We start from the raw sequence: 17,930 nt of genomic DNA, 5'->3' as shown, positions 1-17,930 counted from the left end.
CAGTGATTCAGCAATTCTATACCTTATTCAGGGCCGTCAATGATAAGGGTACTCATAATACCCTTCCCGTAGTTATCCATCCCTCCTGCACACTTCCTCTCTGATCACCAACCACTAGTTTCTTCTCTAAAGTTAGAGTCTGGTTTTATGCCTCCCTTTCCCCTTGTTCCTTTATTTTGTTTCTTAAATTACACATGAGCACAATCAAATATTTGTCTTTCTCTTATTTCACTTAGCATTATATCCTCTAGTATATCCATGTTATTCCAAATGGCAAGATTTCATTCCTCCTAAGGTTGAGTAATGTTCCTGTGTGTGTGTTCCTCTGTGTATTTTGTTTCTCCACTCATCTACGGATGGACACTTGGGTTGCTTCCATAATTTGGCTACGGTAAATGCTGCAATAAACATAGGGTGCCTATGTCTTTTCAGATTAGTATTTTCATATTCTTTGGGTAAATAATCAGTATTAAGATCATTGGATCAAATATAATTTTATTTTTAAACTTTTGAGGGAACTCTATAGTGTTTTTCACAGGTGCTGAAATAGTCTGAATTCCCAACAGTGCACAAGGGTTCCTTTATCTCTATAATTCTCACCAACATGTTTCTTGCGTTTCTGATTTTAGTCATTCTGAAAGGTGTTAGGTGGTATCTCACTGTGGTTCTGATTTAACTTCCCCGACGATTAGTGATACCAGGCATCTTTTCTTCTGTCTGTGGACCTTCTGTATGTCTTTTCTTTGGAGAAATGTCTGTTCATATCTTCTGCACATTTTTAAACTGGATCATTTGTGGCTTTGGTGTGGAATTATCTAAGTTTATCATATATTTGGATTCTCTTTATCAGATATATCATTTGAAAATATCTTCTTCCATTCAGTTAGTTGTCTTTTTGTTTTGTTGATGGTTTCTTTTGCTTTGCAGGAGCTTTTTATTTTAATGTAATTCCAGTAATTTAGGCTTTTGTTTCCCTTGCCTAAGATTTACCTAGAAAAGATTCAATGGCCAATGTTAGAGAAATTAATATGTTTTCTTTACAAATTTTATGATTTGAGGTCTTACATTTAGGTCCTTCATCCATTCTGAGTTTATTTTTTGGTATGGTTTAAGAAAGTGGTCCAGATTCATTCTTTTCCATATACCTGTCCAGATTTCCTAGTACCATTTGTTGAAAAACTTCTTTTTCCCATTGCATTCTACTGCCTCCTCTGTTGAAGATTAATTGACCTTGTTTAAGTGTGGGTTTATTTCTGGGCTCTTTATGCTATTCCACTAATCTGTGTGTCTATTTCTGTGCAAATAGCATACTCTTTTGATTACTATATCTTTGTAGTATATCTTGAAATTTTGGAATTGTGGTACCTCCATTTTTTTTTCCCTTTTTTAAGATTACGCTATTTGTTTTTTTTTTTCCCCCTTGGTTCCATACCAATTTTAGGACTACCTGTTCTAGTTCTGTAAAAAATGCTATTGATATTTTCATTGGGATTGCATTAAATCTGTAGATGGCTTTGGGTAATATGAATACTTTCATAATATTTATTCTACTGATCCATGAATATGGAATATCATTCCATTTATGTCATCTTCCATTTCTTGATCAAAGTGTGATAGTTTGCAAAATACAAGGAGTACCTGGCTGGCTCAGTTGGTAGAGCATGTGACTATTGATCTCAAAGTTGGTTATACGTTCAAGCCTCAGGTTGGGTGTAGAGATTACTTAAAAACGAACAACAACAATAAAAACTACAAATCTTTCACCTCTTTGTTTAAGTTTATTCCTAGGTATTTTATTCTTTTTGGTGCAATTGTAAATGGGACTGTTCTCTTTCTGCTACTTCATTATTAGTGTATAGAAATGCAACAGAGTACTGTGTATTGATTTTTTATACACTGACTTACAGAATTCAATGATCCATTCTGGGTTTTTTTGTTGGTTGGTTTGTTGTTTTGGTGGAATCTTCAGGATTTTATATAAATATCATTTCATTTTCAAGTAGTGAAAGTATTTTTTAATCTTCCTATCTTCCTTACCAATTTGAATGCCATTTATTTTTGTGTCTGATTACTGGGCTACAAATTCCACTACTATTTTGAGTTTTTCAGCACTAAGTAGGATGTTGGTTGGGGTATTTTTATATATCACCTTTATTATGTTGAGGTATGTTCCCTGTAGATGTACCAGCACTTTAATCATGAATGAATGCTGTGCTTGGTCAAATGCTTTTTCTGCCTCTGTTGAGATGCTCATTTGCTTTTTGTCTTTTCTTTTGTTGATGTGATGCATCACATGATTGGTGACAACTGAACACCCTTGCATCCCAGAGATAAATCCGACTTGATTGTGGTGTATGATTTTGATGTAATGAAGGATTAAGCTGAACAGTTTTACATCATGTTCATCAGAGATACTGGCCTCTAGTTCTCTGTCTTTGTAGTATCTTTATCTGGTTTGGGGAACAGGGTAATGCTGGCCTCATAGAATTAGGCTGGAAAGTTTTCTTCCTCTTCTATTTTTGGAATACTTGGAAAATAACAGGTATTAACACTTCTTTAAATGTTTGCTAGAAATCACCTTTGAAGCTATCTGGTCCTGGACTATCCTGATTCACTTCGGGGAGGTTATTTGCTTCTAGGAGTTCATCTATTTCTTCTAGGTTGACCAATTTGTTGGCCAATATTTTTTCATAATATTCTCTTACAATCCTTTGTACTTCTGTGTTGTAAGCTGTTACTTTTCCTTTTGTTTCTGATTTTACTTATTTTGAGTCCTCTTTCTCTTTCTGTTAGGTTGGCTAATGGTTTATCAATTTTGTTGATCTTTTTTTTTTTAATTTGATTTATTTATTTGACAGACAGAGATCACAAGTAGGCAGAGAGGCAGGCAGAGAGAGAGAGAGAGGAGGAAGCACGCTCTCCATGGAGCAGACAGCCCGATGTGGGGCTCGATCCCAGGACACTGGGATCATGACCTGAGCCGAAGGCAGAGGCTTTAACCCACTGAGCCACCCAGGCACCCCAATTTTGTTGATCTTTTAAACCAGTCAGCTCCTAGTTTCATCAATCTGTTATCTTTGTTTGGCTTTTAGTTTCTATTTTTATTTATTTATTTATTAAAGATTTTATTTATTTATCAGAGAGAGACAGCACGTGCACACAAGCAGGCAGAGTGGCAAGCAGAGGCAGAGAGAGAAGCAGGCTCCCCGTCAAGCAAGGAGACCGATGCGGGACTCGATCCCAGGACCTAGGATCATGACCTGAGCAGAAGGCAGCAGCCTAACCCACTGAGCCACTCAGGCGTCCCTAGTTTCTATTTTTAAAAAAGTTCTTCTTTTGGGGCACCTGGGTGGCTCAGTCGTTAAGCATCTGCCTTTGGCTCAGGTTATAATCCCAGAGTCCTGGGATCGAGCCCCACATTGGGCTCCCTGCTCAGTGGGAAGCTGCTTCTCCCTCTCCCACTCTTCCTGCTTGTATTTCCTCTCACTATCTCTGTCAAATAAATGAAATCTTTAAAGAAAAAAGTTCTTCTCTTAAATAAAGGAAAATTTTATTTCCTTCCTTTTGCTGGTTGTGGGTTGATTTATTCTTTTTCTAGCTCTATTAGGTGTAAAGGTAGGTTGTTTTGAGATTTTTCTTGTTTCTTCAGGTAGCCCTATATAGCTATAAATACCTCTCTGAAAACAACTTTTGCTGCATCCCAAAGATTTCTGACCATTGTCTTTCATTTTCATTTGTCTACATGTATTTAATTTTCTCTATGCATTGCTGGTTGACCCATTCATTGTTTAGTAGCATATTATTTAACCCCATGTACTTGTTTTCTTTCCTGATTTCATTTTGTTTATTTCTACTTTAATAGCATTATGGTCCAAAAGATTCATGGTGTGACTTCAGTATTTTGAATTTGTTGAGACTTGTTTTACAGCTTAATGTGTGATCCATTCTGAAGAATGTTCCATGTGCCCTTGAAAGAATGTGTATTCTGCTGTTTTAGGATGGGATGTTCTGAGTATGTTTATATATCCATATAACCCAATGTGTCACTCAAAGCCACTGTTTCCTTTTTGCTTTTGTCTGGATGATCGATCCACTGATGTTAAGTAGGGTGTTAACGTTCCTTACTATTACTGTACTTCCTTTGTGTTTGTTAAAAAGCTGTTTTCAGTATATGGGTGCTTCCATGTTATACAATTATATCTTCTTGTTGGATTTTTCCCTTTATGATTATGTACTATCCTTGTCTTTTGTTACAGTCTTTGTTTTTGGGGAGGGGCACCTGTATGGTGTGGTGGATTAAGCGTCTACTTCTTGGTTTTGGCTCAGGTTCTGGTATCTCAGCACTGTGAGATCAAACCCAGTATAAGGCTCTGTGCTCAGCATAGTGTCTGCTTTAGATTCTCTTCTCCTTTCCCTGCCCCTTCTGCTGTGTGCTTTCTCTCAAATAAATAAAATTTTAAATTAAAAAATAATGTCTATTTTATCTCAGGATGCCTATGTTGCTCAGTTGGTTAAGCAGCTGATTCTTGATTTTGGCTTAGATTATGATATCAAGGTCCTAGGATCAAGCTCCACATCAGGCTCCATGCTCATCTGAGAGTCTGCTTGAGGATTCTCTCCGCCTCCCCTCTGGCCATTTGTGCACTCTCTGTCTCTAAAATAAATTTAAAAAGATAAAAGTATTTTCTCTGACACAGGTATTATGACCCCAGTTTTCTTTTCATTCCCATTTTGCATGATAAATGCTTTTCCATCTCTTCACTTTCAGTGTTCATGTCTTTAAGTCTGAAATGAGTATCTTTTTTTTTTTTTTAAGATTTTTATTTATTCGACAGAGATCACAAGGAGACAGAGAGAGAGGAAGGGAAGCAGGCTCCCCGCTGAGCAGAGAGCCCAAAGTGGGGCTCAATCCCAAGACCCTGAGATCATGACCCAAGCTGAAGGCAGAGGCTTTAACCCACTGAGCCACCCAGGCACCCTGAAATGAATGTCTTGTACATAGCATATAGGGTGTTGCTTTTGAATCCATTCTGTCACCCTATGTCTTTAGATGGGAGCTTTTAGTCCATTTATATCCAAAGTAATTATTGCTGGTATGTACTTACTGCCCTTTCACTTTTATTTACTTATTTTTTTTGGTTGTTTTGTAGTTCTTCTCTGTTCCTTTCTTCTCTTACTCTTTTCCCTCATGGTTTGCTGGCTTTCTTGAGTTACATGCTTGGATTCTCCTTTCTCTTTACTTGTTGTTTATCTATTACCTGTTTTTAATTTGTGGTTACTGCTAAGTTTATATATAACATTTATACATGCAGTAGTCTGTATTAAGTTAATGGTCACTTAAGTTTGAAACCACGGTAAAAGCACTAAAACTGACTGTTCTCCTCCCCACATTTTAGGTATATGGTGTCATTTTTTACCTTCTTTCATTGTGTGAATCCCTCGACTGATTTTTATTGATATACTTAATTTTACTGCTATTGTGCTTCCTACTTTTCTTACTGCTGCCTACATTTTCCTTTCAAATCAAAGGGTCCCATTTTAATAGATCTTATAAGACTGGTTTAATAGTGATGAATTCCTTTAACTTTTGTTTTTCTGAAAAACACTTTAATCTCTTCCATTCTGAATGACAGTCTTGGTGGATAAAGTATTCTTGGTTTTAGGTTTGGGTTTTGTTTTTGTTTTGTTTTCCTTTAGTACTTTGAATATATGATGCCACTCCCTTCTGGCCTGCAAAATTTCTGTGAAAAAAGAAGTCAGCTGACATGGGGTTTCCCTTGTAGGGATCTGTTTTTAAAATTCTGTCACTACTTTTCACCACTTAAATTACTTTATTTCTTGGTATAGAACTCCTTGGGTTGACTTTCTTTGGGGCTCTGTGCATCATGCATCTGGCCTTCTGTTTCTTTCTCTAGATTCAGAAAGTTTTTAGCTATTATTTAAATAAGTTTTCCTCCCCCTTTTCTCTCTCTTTTCCTTCTGGGATCTCTATAATGTGAATGTTATTACACTTGATGGTGTTGCTGAGTGCCCTTAATGTTTTTTCTCATTTTTGATTTATTTTTTTCTCCTGTTCAGCTTGACTGCTTTCCATTACTGAGTCTTCCAGGTCGCTGATTCATAATTTTCCTTCCCTTAGTCTACTACTTATTCCCTCTACTGTATTTTTAATTTCATTTATTTATTCATCTCTTATGGCTTCTTTTTTATGTTTTCCATCTCTCTGTTGGAGGTGTTACTGAGATCCTCTGCTCTTTCCTCAAGTTCAGGGAGTATCTTTCTGACCATTACTTTAAATTCCCTATGAGGCATATTATCTCCATTCCGGGTAGTTCTTTTACTGAGATTTTGTTCTTTTCTTTCATTTGGGACAGATTCTTCTGTCTCATTTTGTCTAAATAACTCTCAGTATTTCTCTGTGTTAGGATATTCAGCTATAGCTCCTTCTCTTGAAAGTAGTGGCTAGATGAAGAGGTCCTGTAGTGTCTTGCCATGCTATGTCCCCCATTCACCAGAACCTGACACTTCAGAGATGCAGCCTGTAGTACTGCATGTACCCTACCACTGTGTCGGAGCCACATTTGTCATCATTCCAGTTGGCTCAATGGCTCTCTTCTGTTGTGGGCAGCAATTGGCCCTTCTATTGAAAGACCAGGCAGGGGCCACCTTGAGCTTGAGATGGATCAGATCAGGAATTTTTTTCAGAGCCATAATAGCACCTGAGTGACATCCCCAGAGAAGCTTTCATTGGTGGGCACAGCCTATATTCAGAGTAGATGCCTGCCCCCAGCCCACTGCTGTGGCTACAACTGAACTGGTACATGTGTGTTTTTTGTTTTTTCCCCCTCTCCATTGTGCAGGAGTCACTTTGAAGTAGTGCTAGTGGCTGTTTGGGCTGCTTGCACACTGCTATGCTTTGGATGGACTCTCTCCAAGGGCATATTGAACAGGACAGGTCAGCAAGAGAACACAGTGGTTACACATCAATGTCAGCAAGGTTTGCGCAAGTCTACTCTAGGAGGAGTCCTGTAGCTGCTTTGGAAAATTCCTGCGGAGGAGACAGGTCTGCAGGAAAATTCAGAGGCAGGGTGAAGCTCACTTGCACTGTTCCAGTCTGTGGGAGGGGACCTGTGGCTGCTTTGGAAAACTGGTGAGGACTGGTTTGAGTGGGTGGGGTCGGGCCACTAGCTAGGTGGAAAGTAATCAAGTTGTACCAGTTCCTACAGGTATTATCATTTCTAGGCTGGAGGATGGTGCAAGGAAATGGTGCCACCCACTCTTGTTCTTGGAACAGTCTCCCAAAGATCCCTGCCCCTCTGGGATATGTTCTGAGATTAGGATATAAATCTTCCTATATACCTTAGGTGTTTTTCAAACTGCTGCTTCTATACTGCATTTCAGGGAAGCTGTTATGCTGGTCGCTTTAAGGGTGGAACTCTGCTGCCTATCCCCCTCTGGCTCTCCCACAGCTAAACCGGTTGATTTCAAGTGTTAAGCCCTAGTGATTATGAAAATGCATGAAATTAAGACCCTCTGGTTTTCAAAGCCAAATGTTATGGGGATTTATCTTCTCAGCAAGGTTCCCCTGTGCCTGGGGTGTCTGGTGTGCTCCTCTCCCCTCCACATGTGGATATCCCTCTCAAAACATACACTTGCAGGTCAGTTTGGCTCCCAACCAGACCTCTGCTCTTCCAACCCTCTTCAAAATGGTCTTTTCTCTATATTTATCTGTGGAGAGTCTGTTCCATCAGTCTTTGGGTCATTTTCTGCTTTATCTGTACTTTACATGGGTGTTACCTACTTGTATCTAAGGGATGAGGTGAGCTTGGGATCCTTCTACTCTGCCAACTTACCTGAAGTTTCGCCCACTGTTATTTTTCACTGGTATTCCAAAATACTTTCCACTGGAATTTATTTTTTTTTTAATATCCGTTTTTGTTTTTGTTTTAAGATTTTACTTATTTATTTGACAGAGATCACAAGCAGACAGACAGAGGTTCCCTGCTGAGCAGAGAGCCCGATGCCTATGCCGGCCTTGATCCCAGGACCCCAGGATCATGACCTGAGCCGAAGGCAGAGGCTTGAACTCACTGAGCCACCCAGGCACCCCATCCACTGGAATTTATCTTAATAGGCACATTCAAGCACGTACAATTTGTTTAAAATTGCAATTTGCCTAAATATTGTTGTAGTTCTGATCTGACACTGGTGAAGTGGAACTTCAAAATCTAAAGGAGCCAAAATAACCCAGGAGGAAAAAGTGTCCCCCATTACTAAGTTCACAATGTCTGTGCATGTGAAAACTGGCATGTAGATTCAATGTAAACTAAGGAATGACAAAGAAACATCTTGTGAGTGACAAGAGTAAAAAAACAACAACAAAAAAAAATTGTTTCAGAGACATCAAAACAATTTATCCTGTATTTTTACTTTTAAAAAATAAGGAAATTTTTTCTTGCAGTTTCTCCCTCTCCCTTTAACACATTTTGCCCATTCCCTACTGCCCACCCCTCTGGCAAGTATTGTTTGTCCTCTTTACCTAGAGGTCTCTGACATTGTTTTAACACTCCACATATAAGTAAAATAATTTGGTATTTGTCTTTCTCAGTCTGACTTATTTCACTTAGCATTATACCCTTTAAGTACACCCATGTTGTTGTAAATTCTTTTACATGGATAACACACACTCACATACTACATCTTCTTTATCTATTCATCTTTTATGGACACTTAAGTTTCTTCCTTAAGAAACTTCCTCATGACTATTTTAAATGATGTAGCAATAACTTAATGGTTCATTGATCTTTTAAAATACTGTTTTTATATTCTTTGCATAAATTGCCAATACTGGATTTACTGAATCATAAGATATTCCTATTTATAATTTTTTGAGGAAACTCCATACTGTTTCTGTATTAGCTATACCAATCTGCCCTCCCACCAACAGTACACAAGGGTTCCTTTTTTTTTTTTTTTCCATCCTGGTCAATACTTGTTTTTTTTTTTCTCTTTTTGATTCTAGCCCTTCTGACAGGTGTGAGGTGGTATCTATTGTGGTTTTCCTCTGTATATCCCAAATGATTAGTTGATGCTGAACATCTTTTCATGTGTCTGTTGGCCATCTGGATTTCTCCTATGAAAAAATGTCATGACTTGACAATGAGGACCTGAATGGTCAGATATTAATTCAGATGTATCATTTGCAAATACCTTCTCCCATTCATTAGGTTGCGTTTTGTTTTTTTGATGGTTTCCTTCACTGTGCAAAAGCTTTTTTTAAGGCTTTATTTTGGTGGTGTCCTGATAGTTTAATTTTGCTTTTATTTCCCTTGCCTAAGATTTATCTAAAAGAATGTTGCTAAGGCCAATGCAAAGAAATTACTGCTTATGCTTTCCTCAGCGTTTTATGGTTTCAGGTCTCGCACTTATATCTTCAATCCATTTTGAATTTATTTTTGTATATGGTGTAAGAAAATGGTCCAGTTTTATTCTTTTGCATGGAATGTCCAATTTTCCCAGAACCATTTATTGAAGAGACTGTCTTTCTCCTAATGTATATTCTTGTCTCCTTTTTCATAGATTAATTGACCACATAAGCATGGGTTTATTTCTGGGCCATTCTGTTCTATCCAAGTATTTCTGTGGCAGTACCATAGTGTTTTGATCACTACTTCTTTGCATTGTATCTTGAAATTCAGGATTTTATCTTTCAGTATTGTTCTTTTTTTTTTTTTTTTTTAAGACTGCTTTGGCTATTCAAGGTCTCTTGTGGTTCCATATAAATTCTGGTATTATTTGTTCTAGTTCTGTGAAGGGAAGAGGCATTCTTTTTTATTTTATTTATTTATTTTTTTAACTTATTTGAGCCAGAGTGAGGGAGAGAGAGAGCACAAACAGGGGCATTGGAGAAGGAAAGGGAGAAACAGGCTCCCCGGTGAGCAAGGAGCCTGATACAGGGCTTCCATCCCAGGACCCTGAGACCGCAACCTGAACCCAAGGCAGGTTCACCCAAGGTGCTTCACTGACTGAGCCATCCAGGTGCTCCTATTTTATTTTTAAGATTTTACTTGAGAGAGAGAGAGTACAAGACGGGGTAAGAGCAGAGAGAGGGGGACAAGCTGACTCTGCTGAGTGCAGAGCCCAATGCAGGGCTCAGTCCCATGACCCTGCGATCATGACCTGACTGAAACCAAGAGGCAGGCACTCAACCTACTGAACCACCTAGGTATCCCAGAAAGAAGGCTTTCTTATGGATCTTCTTGAAACTCTAAGCTTTTTATATTTAAAGAAGCTACTGCTTTTGTGCAGAAATTGCTATTAGGCATTCAAATTTTCAAGCTCAAAAAGATTGAGGGAAAATACACAACTGTGTATTGCAAGAGCATTGCTTGTAACACACAGCTTCAGTGCACACATATTCAAAAGCTACCTTTTAATCCTATTTGTGAGATGTACTATGAACTTGGCAGAAAATTCAACTAAACAAATACAAATAATTTGTATCCTGTTATTTCTGATTAAAAAAAATGAATACATAAGCTTTCACACTCACACACAAACACACTGTACCAGAAAAAAAATCTGACATATTTACTGCTTAAAAATAAACCTGATTTCCCTTTGAGATATAAGCTAATCCCCATTTTGGAATGTTCTGAAAGCCACCCATAAAGGAAATACTTCCAGTATTCTAGGTTTCATTATGCTGTCCCCAAATAAAGCAAAATTAATTAAGTCATAATAGTACTGCAGATATACCAATGATGTTATTAACCTGGTTTCAAATCTATGTACCGAAGGATCATCCTGACATAGTGATAAACATACTGTCTGATTTATGTAAATACGTAATTTTAATATTTCCATCAATATTGAAAAAAATTCTGTTTGTTAGTGAAAAATACTAGTTTTTAGCTTTGAGACAAATGAACAATAAAAGTGGATTGGACGACGGGACGCCCGGGTGGCTCAGTTGGTTAAGCAGCTGCCTTCGGCTCAGGTCATGATCCCAGCGTCCTGGGATCGAGTCCCACATCGGGCTCCTTGCTCGTCAGGGAGCCTGCTTCTCCCTCTGCCTCTGCTTGCCATTCTGTCTGCCTGTGCTCATTCTCTCTCTCTCTCTGATAAATAAATAAAATCTTAAAAAAAAAAAAGTGGATTGGACATTCGTAAAAATCAAATCAATACTGAAAGTAACAGAAGAGCATGTGAAAGCTAAGTTCCCACCTTAGAGATAATTTCAAGAAGGTTATATTTTTATTTTTTTTATTTTTTTTAAAGAAGGTTATATTTTTAAAAATCATCTCAATTATGAAAATAATAAAAATTTAATTTTCTTTTTGCTCTTATTTAATATTTTTGGTTTCTTATCAAAGTTATCCACATTCATTGTATTATTATTTATTGACACTCATCATTTTATTCCATTATAATGCTGCTAAAATAGCTTTCTACTTTTTAAAATTTAAATATCATGTTTTATCTCCTTTTCAGATGTGGACAAGGATGGAAAGGAAATCGATGCCACATCAAAGTGAACCCTTCCCCTGCAGAGTTCACATACACTCAGAATAGTAGGTGATACTGTGACTCTTTGCTTAAATTTGGAATTTTGAACGTTTTTCACTGCATACTTATCTTTTTAATTGGTTTGAAATTCCAGATATATGGACTTTCCTGGGCATTGGATTAGCTTTCCTGATGATTCATATTATAATCGCAGTTGTGTGTTTTCTTGCAAACAGAAAAGTACCAGTCAGGTAAGTGATGCCTTTGATTGCTAAATAAAATATACTGTGGCAGAACAATTTTCTGAAACATTTCAGTTCCTTCGTTTTTCTTTCACTTCATTTGCATGCAGGTAACTTTAGTGTTTCTACGCTTTGTGGATTTCTTTCCTTCTGGGCAGAATGTAGGAACCTACTTAACAATAATCATTCTTCTTTTTTCAGTAAAAAGCCTTAAGTTTACTTTCCACATTGTGTTAAAAGCAGTTTTGATGACAAGAAAGGGAATGTGGCATTCTCCACAGATTAAGAGACATGAGGGTGTCAGTGTCCCACTTGCTGGTGGCACCTGGGGAAGGCAACAGAACTGCAAATGAGATGCTTTCTTGGCCCTCCCAGTGAACTCTAAACATCAGTGTTTCAGGTCAAGACTCCAGGTTCTAGGCAATATACAGAACAGAGACCAGGAGTTGTACCCAAAAGAATTCATGCAAAACTAAGAAGACCCCAATTACTAGAGGGAGAGAGCCCAAGAGGATAGTGGAGTAGGAGGATCCGAAGCTCACCTTCTCCCCTCCTAGATAACAGTCACATCAGTGCAACTAACCCAGAAAAAGACTCAAAGACTGGCAGAACAGGCTCTGTACAGTTAATTCTAGAGCATCAGCGACACCACAAATGGTGGGAGGCACAAACAGTCAAGAACCAAACTCCCACAAGATTAAACTGCACTGGAGAGACCAGTCCTCCTAATATTTTACTCCAAAAATGAGCAGGGCTTAATTTTTGGAGTTTTTAATAAACTAGAAGAGCTTAAAACTGGGTACTTTAAAAATCAGTAGGCTTTACTTTGGAAGAGCTAGAAGGCAATAGGAAACTGAGTTGCCATCCTTAAAGACAGAACATAACAAACAACCCAGCCAAAATATAGCAAAGCAGTAGCAATCTGAAAATTACTTGGGGCATGCATGAAGTAGATTTCTTTACTAATCTCAGAATGCATGCTGCAAGGGCAAGGATTTTTAGGAGACTTATCCAAAAACATAAGAACTGGCAGGTGACATTTCTACCCCCTGGCAGCTTAGACAACCAGACACCTTTAAGAATGAGCATGAACACTCATTATCTAGCTTGCTAACACTGTATACCCTACCTCACATTCTCCTATGGATCTGGCCCCATCATACCAACCCAGTTGGGCAGGAGTCATTCCAAAGCAGTGACTGTCAAAACTCATTCTACAAGTAGCCCTGCTAGGAACTAGTGACATTCCTCACCTACCCTGCTAACACCACACGCCCTGCATTCTACTGCAGACCTATCCCATCCAACTTGCTCCACTGGGGAAGAATCCCTCCATAGCAGCTTCTGACAAGTATCATCCTGCAATCAACTACAATAGTTCAAAGCACCACTCCCAAGTGACTCCTGCCCTGGGGAGCTGGGGAGAGGGGAAGATAACCATACACACCAGTTCCACTGCAGCCCCATCAGGGGACTAGGGATAGACATCTGAAACGACTGCCAACATCATCCACCAACAAAAACCTCATGGGGAACAGGAAAAAACCCTGTAGTTCAGGGCCACTGCAACCCCAACAGACTGGAGGCAGATATCTGGTCTCAGTGAAGACCCCACTCACCAATGAAAACCTCTCAGGAAATGATGCAGGAAAAGCGTCCTACAATTTGATGCTACCACAGCCCCAGCAAATGGGCTGATGGTAGGCATTTGGTCTGAACCAACTTAAAGCCCAAGGTAACCACGGATTGGCCCTTCAACAGCATAAGGATCATACCTTACCCAGAACAGAGAAAGGGGGCCACTGTAGCCAACTGGACAGAGGGCAAACAAGGCTCAGCCATAACAGGATGCATGCAATACATAAAGGAAACGCCTCTGTTGTGACTGGCTCTGGTGAACAGGGAGCAGTGCTCTAAAAGGCACCACAGGACCTCTTCTTTGTAAGGCCACTAATTTTAAATCAGAAGACATAACTGATTTTCCTACTATAGAGTAATAAACACAGAGACTTAAACAAAATGAAGGGACATAAGAATAGATCACAAATGAGGCAAGAGGACAAAATCACAGCAAAAAGCTAAAGGAAAAGGAGATAAGCAATATGCCTAATAGAATTCAAAGTAATGATCGTAAAGAACTTACTGGACTAGAAAAAAGGATGGAGGATCTCAGTGAGACTTTTAACAAAGAGATAAAAAACATAAAAAGACCCAAAAATGAAGTCCTCAATAACTGAAATTAAAAATACACTAGATGAAATAAACAGTAGATTAGAGGAAGTAGAAGAACACATGAAGGACCTGGAGAACAGAATAATGGAAAATAAACAGCTGAAGAGCAGAAAGAAAAGAGTAATAGAAATTGAGAATAGGTTAAACAAACTCAGCAACAACATCAAGTGTAATAACACTCACATTATAGGGATCCAAGTAGAAGAGAAAGAAAAGGAGCTTAAAATTGATTTAAAGAAAAAAATAGCTAAAATTTTCCCTTATCTGGAGAAGGAAACAGAAATCTAGATGCAAGGGGCTGAGAGAGCCCCAAAATCAACCTAAGGAGGTTCACACCAAGCCATATAATAATTAAAATGGAAAAAAGTAATGATAAAAAGAAGACTTCAAAAGCAACAAGAGAACAGAAGACAGGTACCCCATAAAGCCTCTTAGCTACTGTTTTAGCAGAAACTCTGCAGACCAGAAGAGAAGGGCATGATCCATTCAAAATGCTGAAAGGAAAAAAAAGATCTACAACCAAGATTACTCTATCCAACAAGGCTATGATTTATAACACAGGACTGTTAAAGAGTTCCCGGACAAACAAATGTTTAAAATGCTCTTCACTGTATGGGCATGGAGTACAGGGTATGGTGCATAAACAGTGAATTTGGAACACTGGAAATAAGTAAGTAAATAAATAAATGTGTTTATCTCCACTAAACCAGTCATACAAGAAATGTTAGAATCGAGTCTGATTAGAAAGAAAATGTAAAAATGGAAGATAAATTTGAAAAGAGAAAATTTTCATAAGCAAATACAAACATAATAAAAAGTATCAGATATGGAGCAAATAACTTGCTCAGAAGAACACACAACTTTTGATCTCTAGGTTATGAGTTCAAGCCCTAAGTTGGGTGTAGAGATAAATAAACTTTAAAATAAACAAAAAGCGAACATACTAATCAAATATAACACAAGTACAGAGGTTAAAACACAAAAGCAGTAAAATCAATTATATCAATAAACAGTCAAGGAATTAAAAATAAAAGATGCAAAATATGATATCATATGCATAAAACATGGAGGGGTAAGATTTTGTGCTTTTAGAATGGGTTCCAACTTCAGCAACCTTCAACTACTGTAGATTTCTATATGCATAGGATATTATACATCAACCCAATGACAACCACAAATCAAAAACCTATAACAGATATGCAAAACATAAAGAGAAAGGAATTCAAGTGGATCACTAAAAGTCAGCAAATCACAAGGGAAGAGAGCAAGAAAAACAAGATACAGGTTAGAACTATCCAAACAACCATAAAACAAGTAACAAAATGTTAATAAGTACATACCTATTGCTAATTACTCTGATTGTAAATGAACTAAAAACTCCAGTGTTTAGTTACACTTTTTTTTTAAGATTTTATTTATTTATTTGACAGAGATCACAAATAGGCAGAGAGGCAGGCAAAGTGGGGTGGGGGAGCAGACTCCCTGCTAAGCAGAGAGCCTGATGCGATGCGGGGCTCAACCACAGGACCCTGAGATCATTACCTGAGCCTAAGGCAGAGGCTTAAGCCACTGAGCCACTCAGGCACCCCTTAGTTACACCTTTTATGCTGTAACTGCGATAAAAGACCAAGACCTAGGTATATGCTGCCTACAAGAGACTCACTTCACACCTAAAGACACATACAAATTGAAAGCAAAGGGTGGAAAAACATTTACCATGCAAATGAAACAAATAAGATTAAATAAATCTTAAAGACTGTAACAAGAGGTGAGGACAGTACCCAGTGATAAGGGAAACAATCCAACAAGAGAATATAACAATTGTAAATATTTACACACCCATCATGGAAGCACCTAATACATTAAAAAAAAAAAAAAAACTATTAAGCGATATTAAGGATTAAGCTGACATTAATATAATAATAGTAGGGGACTTTTAACACCTTACTAATATCAATGGATAAATCATCCAGACAGAAAATCAGTAAGGGAAGAGTGGCTTTGGAAGGCAAATTGGACTAGATGGATCCAATAGATATATTCAGAGAACCCCATTCAAAAACAATAGAATACACATTGTTTTCAAGGGCACATGGGACATTCTCCAGAACAGATTATTAGGCCATAAATCAAGTCTCAGCAAATTCAAAAGAAATGAAATTATATCATGCATCTTCTCTGACCACAAAATGTGTAAATCAATCACAAGAAAAAAATCTGGAAAGAACACAAATACATGGAAGCTAAATGACACACTACTAAACAGCAAATGGGTCCAAAAATCTTTGGGAGACAGCAAAAGCTGTTCTAAAAGGGAGGTTTATAGCAATATAGGTCCACCTTAGGAAGAAAAATCTCAAATAAGCAACCTAACCTTACACCTAAAGGAGCAAGAAAAAGAAAAACAAAGCCCCAAGCCAGTAGAAGGAACAAAATAATAAATATTAGAGTGTAAATAAATGAAACAGAGAATGAAAGAAAAAAAAAAAAACCCACAAGAGAACAGATCAATGAAACCAGGTACTATTTTTTTTTTTTTTAAATATCAACAAAACCGATCGATATACCTTGAGCCAGATTCATCCAAGGAGAGAGGACTCAAATACATAAAATCAGAAATGAAGAGGACAAATACCCACTGAAACCACAGAAATACAGCAATAATAGAGATTTTGAAAAATTATATGCTAACAAATTGGACAACCTAGAAAAAAATGGATAAATTCTTAGGAACATATAACCTTCAAATCTGAATCAGGAAGAGATACACAATTTGAATTGGGTTTTTTTTTTATCATGAATGGATGCCATACTTTATCTGATGATTTTTCTGCATTTATGGAGATGATCATATGGCTTTTATCCTTTCTCTTGTTAGACTGATGGCATAAATGCCATCAATGAAACTGAATCAGTAATCAAAAAACTCCCAACAAATACAAGTCCAGGACCAGATGGCTTGGAATATGAATTCTATCAAATATTTAAAGAAGAGTTAATACCTATTCAAGAGTTAATACCTATTCTTCTCAAACTATTCCAAAAAAATATAAGATGAAGGAAAGACTCCGAAATTCACTGGACAAGGCCATCATTACCCTGATACCAAGACTAGATAAAGACACTAGGAAAAAAAGCAAACAAGGCCAATCTCTCTAATGAACATAGTTGTAAAAATCCTCAACAAATATTAGCAAATAAAATCCAATGATACATTAAAAAAATCGTTCACCATGATCCAGTGGGATTTATTTCAGAGATAACAGTGGTTCAATATTTACAAATCAGTGTGATCTATTACATTAACAAGAGAAAGGATAAACATCATATCATCATCTCCATAAATGCAGAAAAATCACCTGAGAAAGGATGGCATCCATTCATGATTAAAAAACTCTCAGTAAAATGGTTTTAGAGGGGACATACCTCAACATGATATAGGCCATATATGAAAACAAAACAAAACAAAAACACGGCTAACATTATACTCTGTGGTGAAAAACTGAGAGTTTGTCTCTCAGACCAGGAATAAAACAAGGATGTCCACTCTCATCAGTTTTATTCAACAAAGTACCGGGATTTGTCTGATTGCTATGATAGGCCACAGCAATCAGACAAGAAAAGAAATAAAAGGCAGCTAAATTCATAAGAAAGAAGTAAAACGTTCACTATTTGCAGATGCCAGATACTCTGTAGAAAACCATAAATATTCCACCACAAAACTACTAAAACTGATAAATGAATTCAGTAAATTCACAGGATACAAAATTAACATATAGAAATCTACTGCATTTCTATACACTAATAATGAAGTAGCAGAAAGAGAAATTAAGAAAATAATCCTATTTACAATCGCACAAAAATAATGAACTACCAAGAATGAACTTAACCAAGGTGAAAGACCTTTACTCTGAAAACTCTTAACAAATTCAAGAAGGAAATTAAAGA

At 37.4% G+C, this 17,930-nt stretch overlaps 1 protein-coding gene across 3 annotated transcripts in view; it reads left to right on the top strand.

The window, feature by feature from the left end:
- Nucleotides 1-17,930, top strand: part of MALRD1 (MAM and LDL receptor class A domain containing 1) — an 808,982-nt gene that overhangs the window by 744,865 nt on the left and 46,187 nt on the right. For all 3 annotated transcript variants that reach the window (XM_059183995.1, XM_059183996.1, XM_059183994.1), the window contains exons 38-39: nt 11,494-11,573; nt 11,663-11,759. In XM_059183995.1, the coding sequence (XP_059039978.1) occupies nt 11,494-11,573; nt 11,663-11,759 (177 nt within the window). The remainder of the gene's footprint in view (nt 1-11,493; nt 11,574-11,662; nt 11,760-17,930) is intronic.

Source organism: Mustela lutreola, chromosome 8 (assembly GCF_030435805.1).
Source record: "Mustela lutreola isolate mMusLut2 chromosome 8, mMusLut2.pri, whole genome shotgun sequence".
Lineage (NCBI taxonomy): Eukaryota > Metazoa > Chordata > Mammalia > Carnivora > Mustelidae > Mustela > Mustela lutreola.
This window is presented reverse-complemented; position numbering and strand designations above follow the sequence as displayed.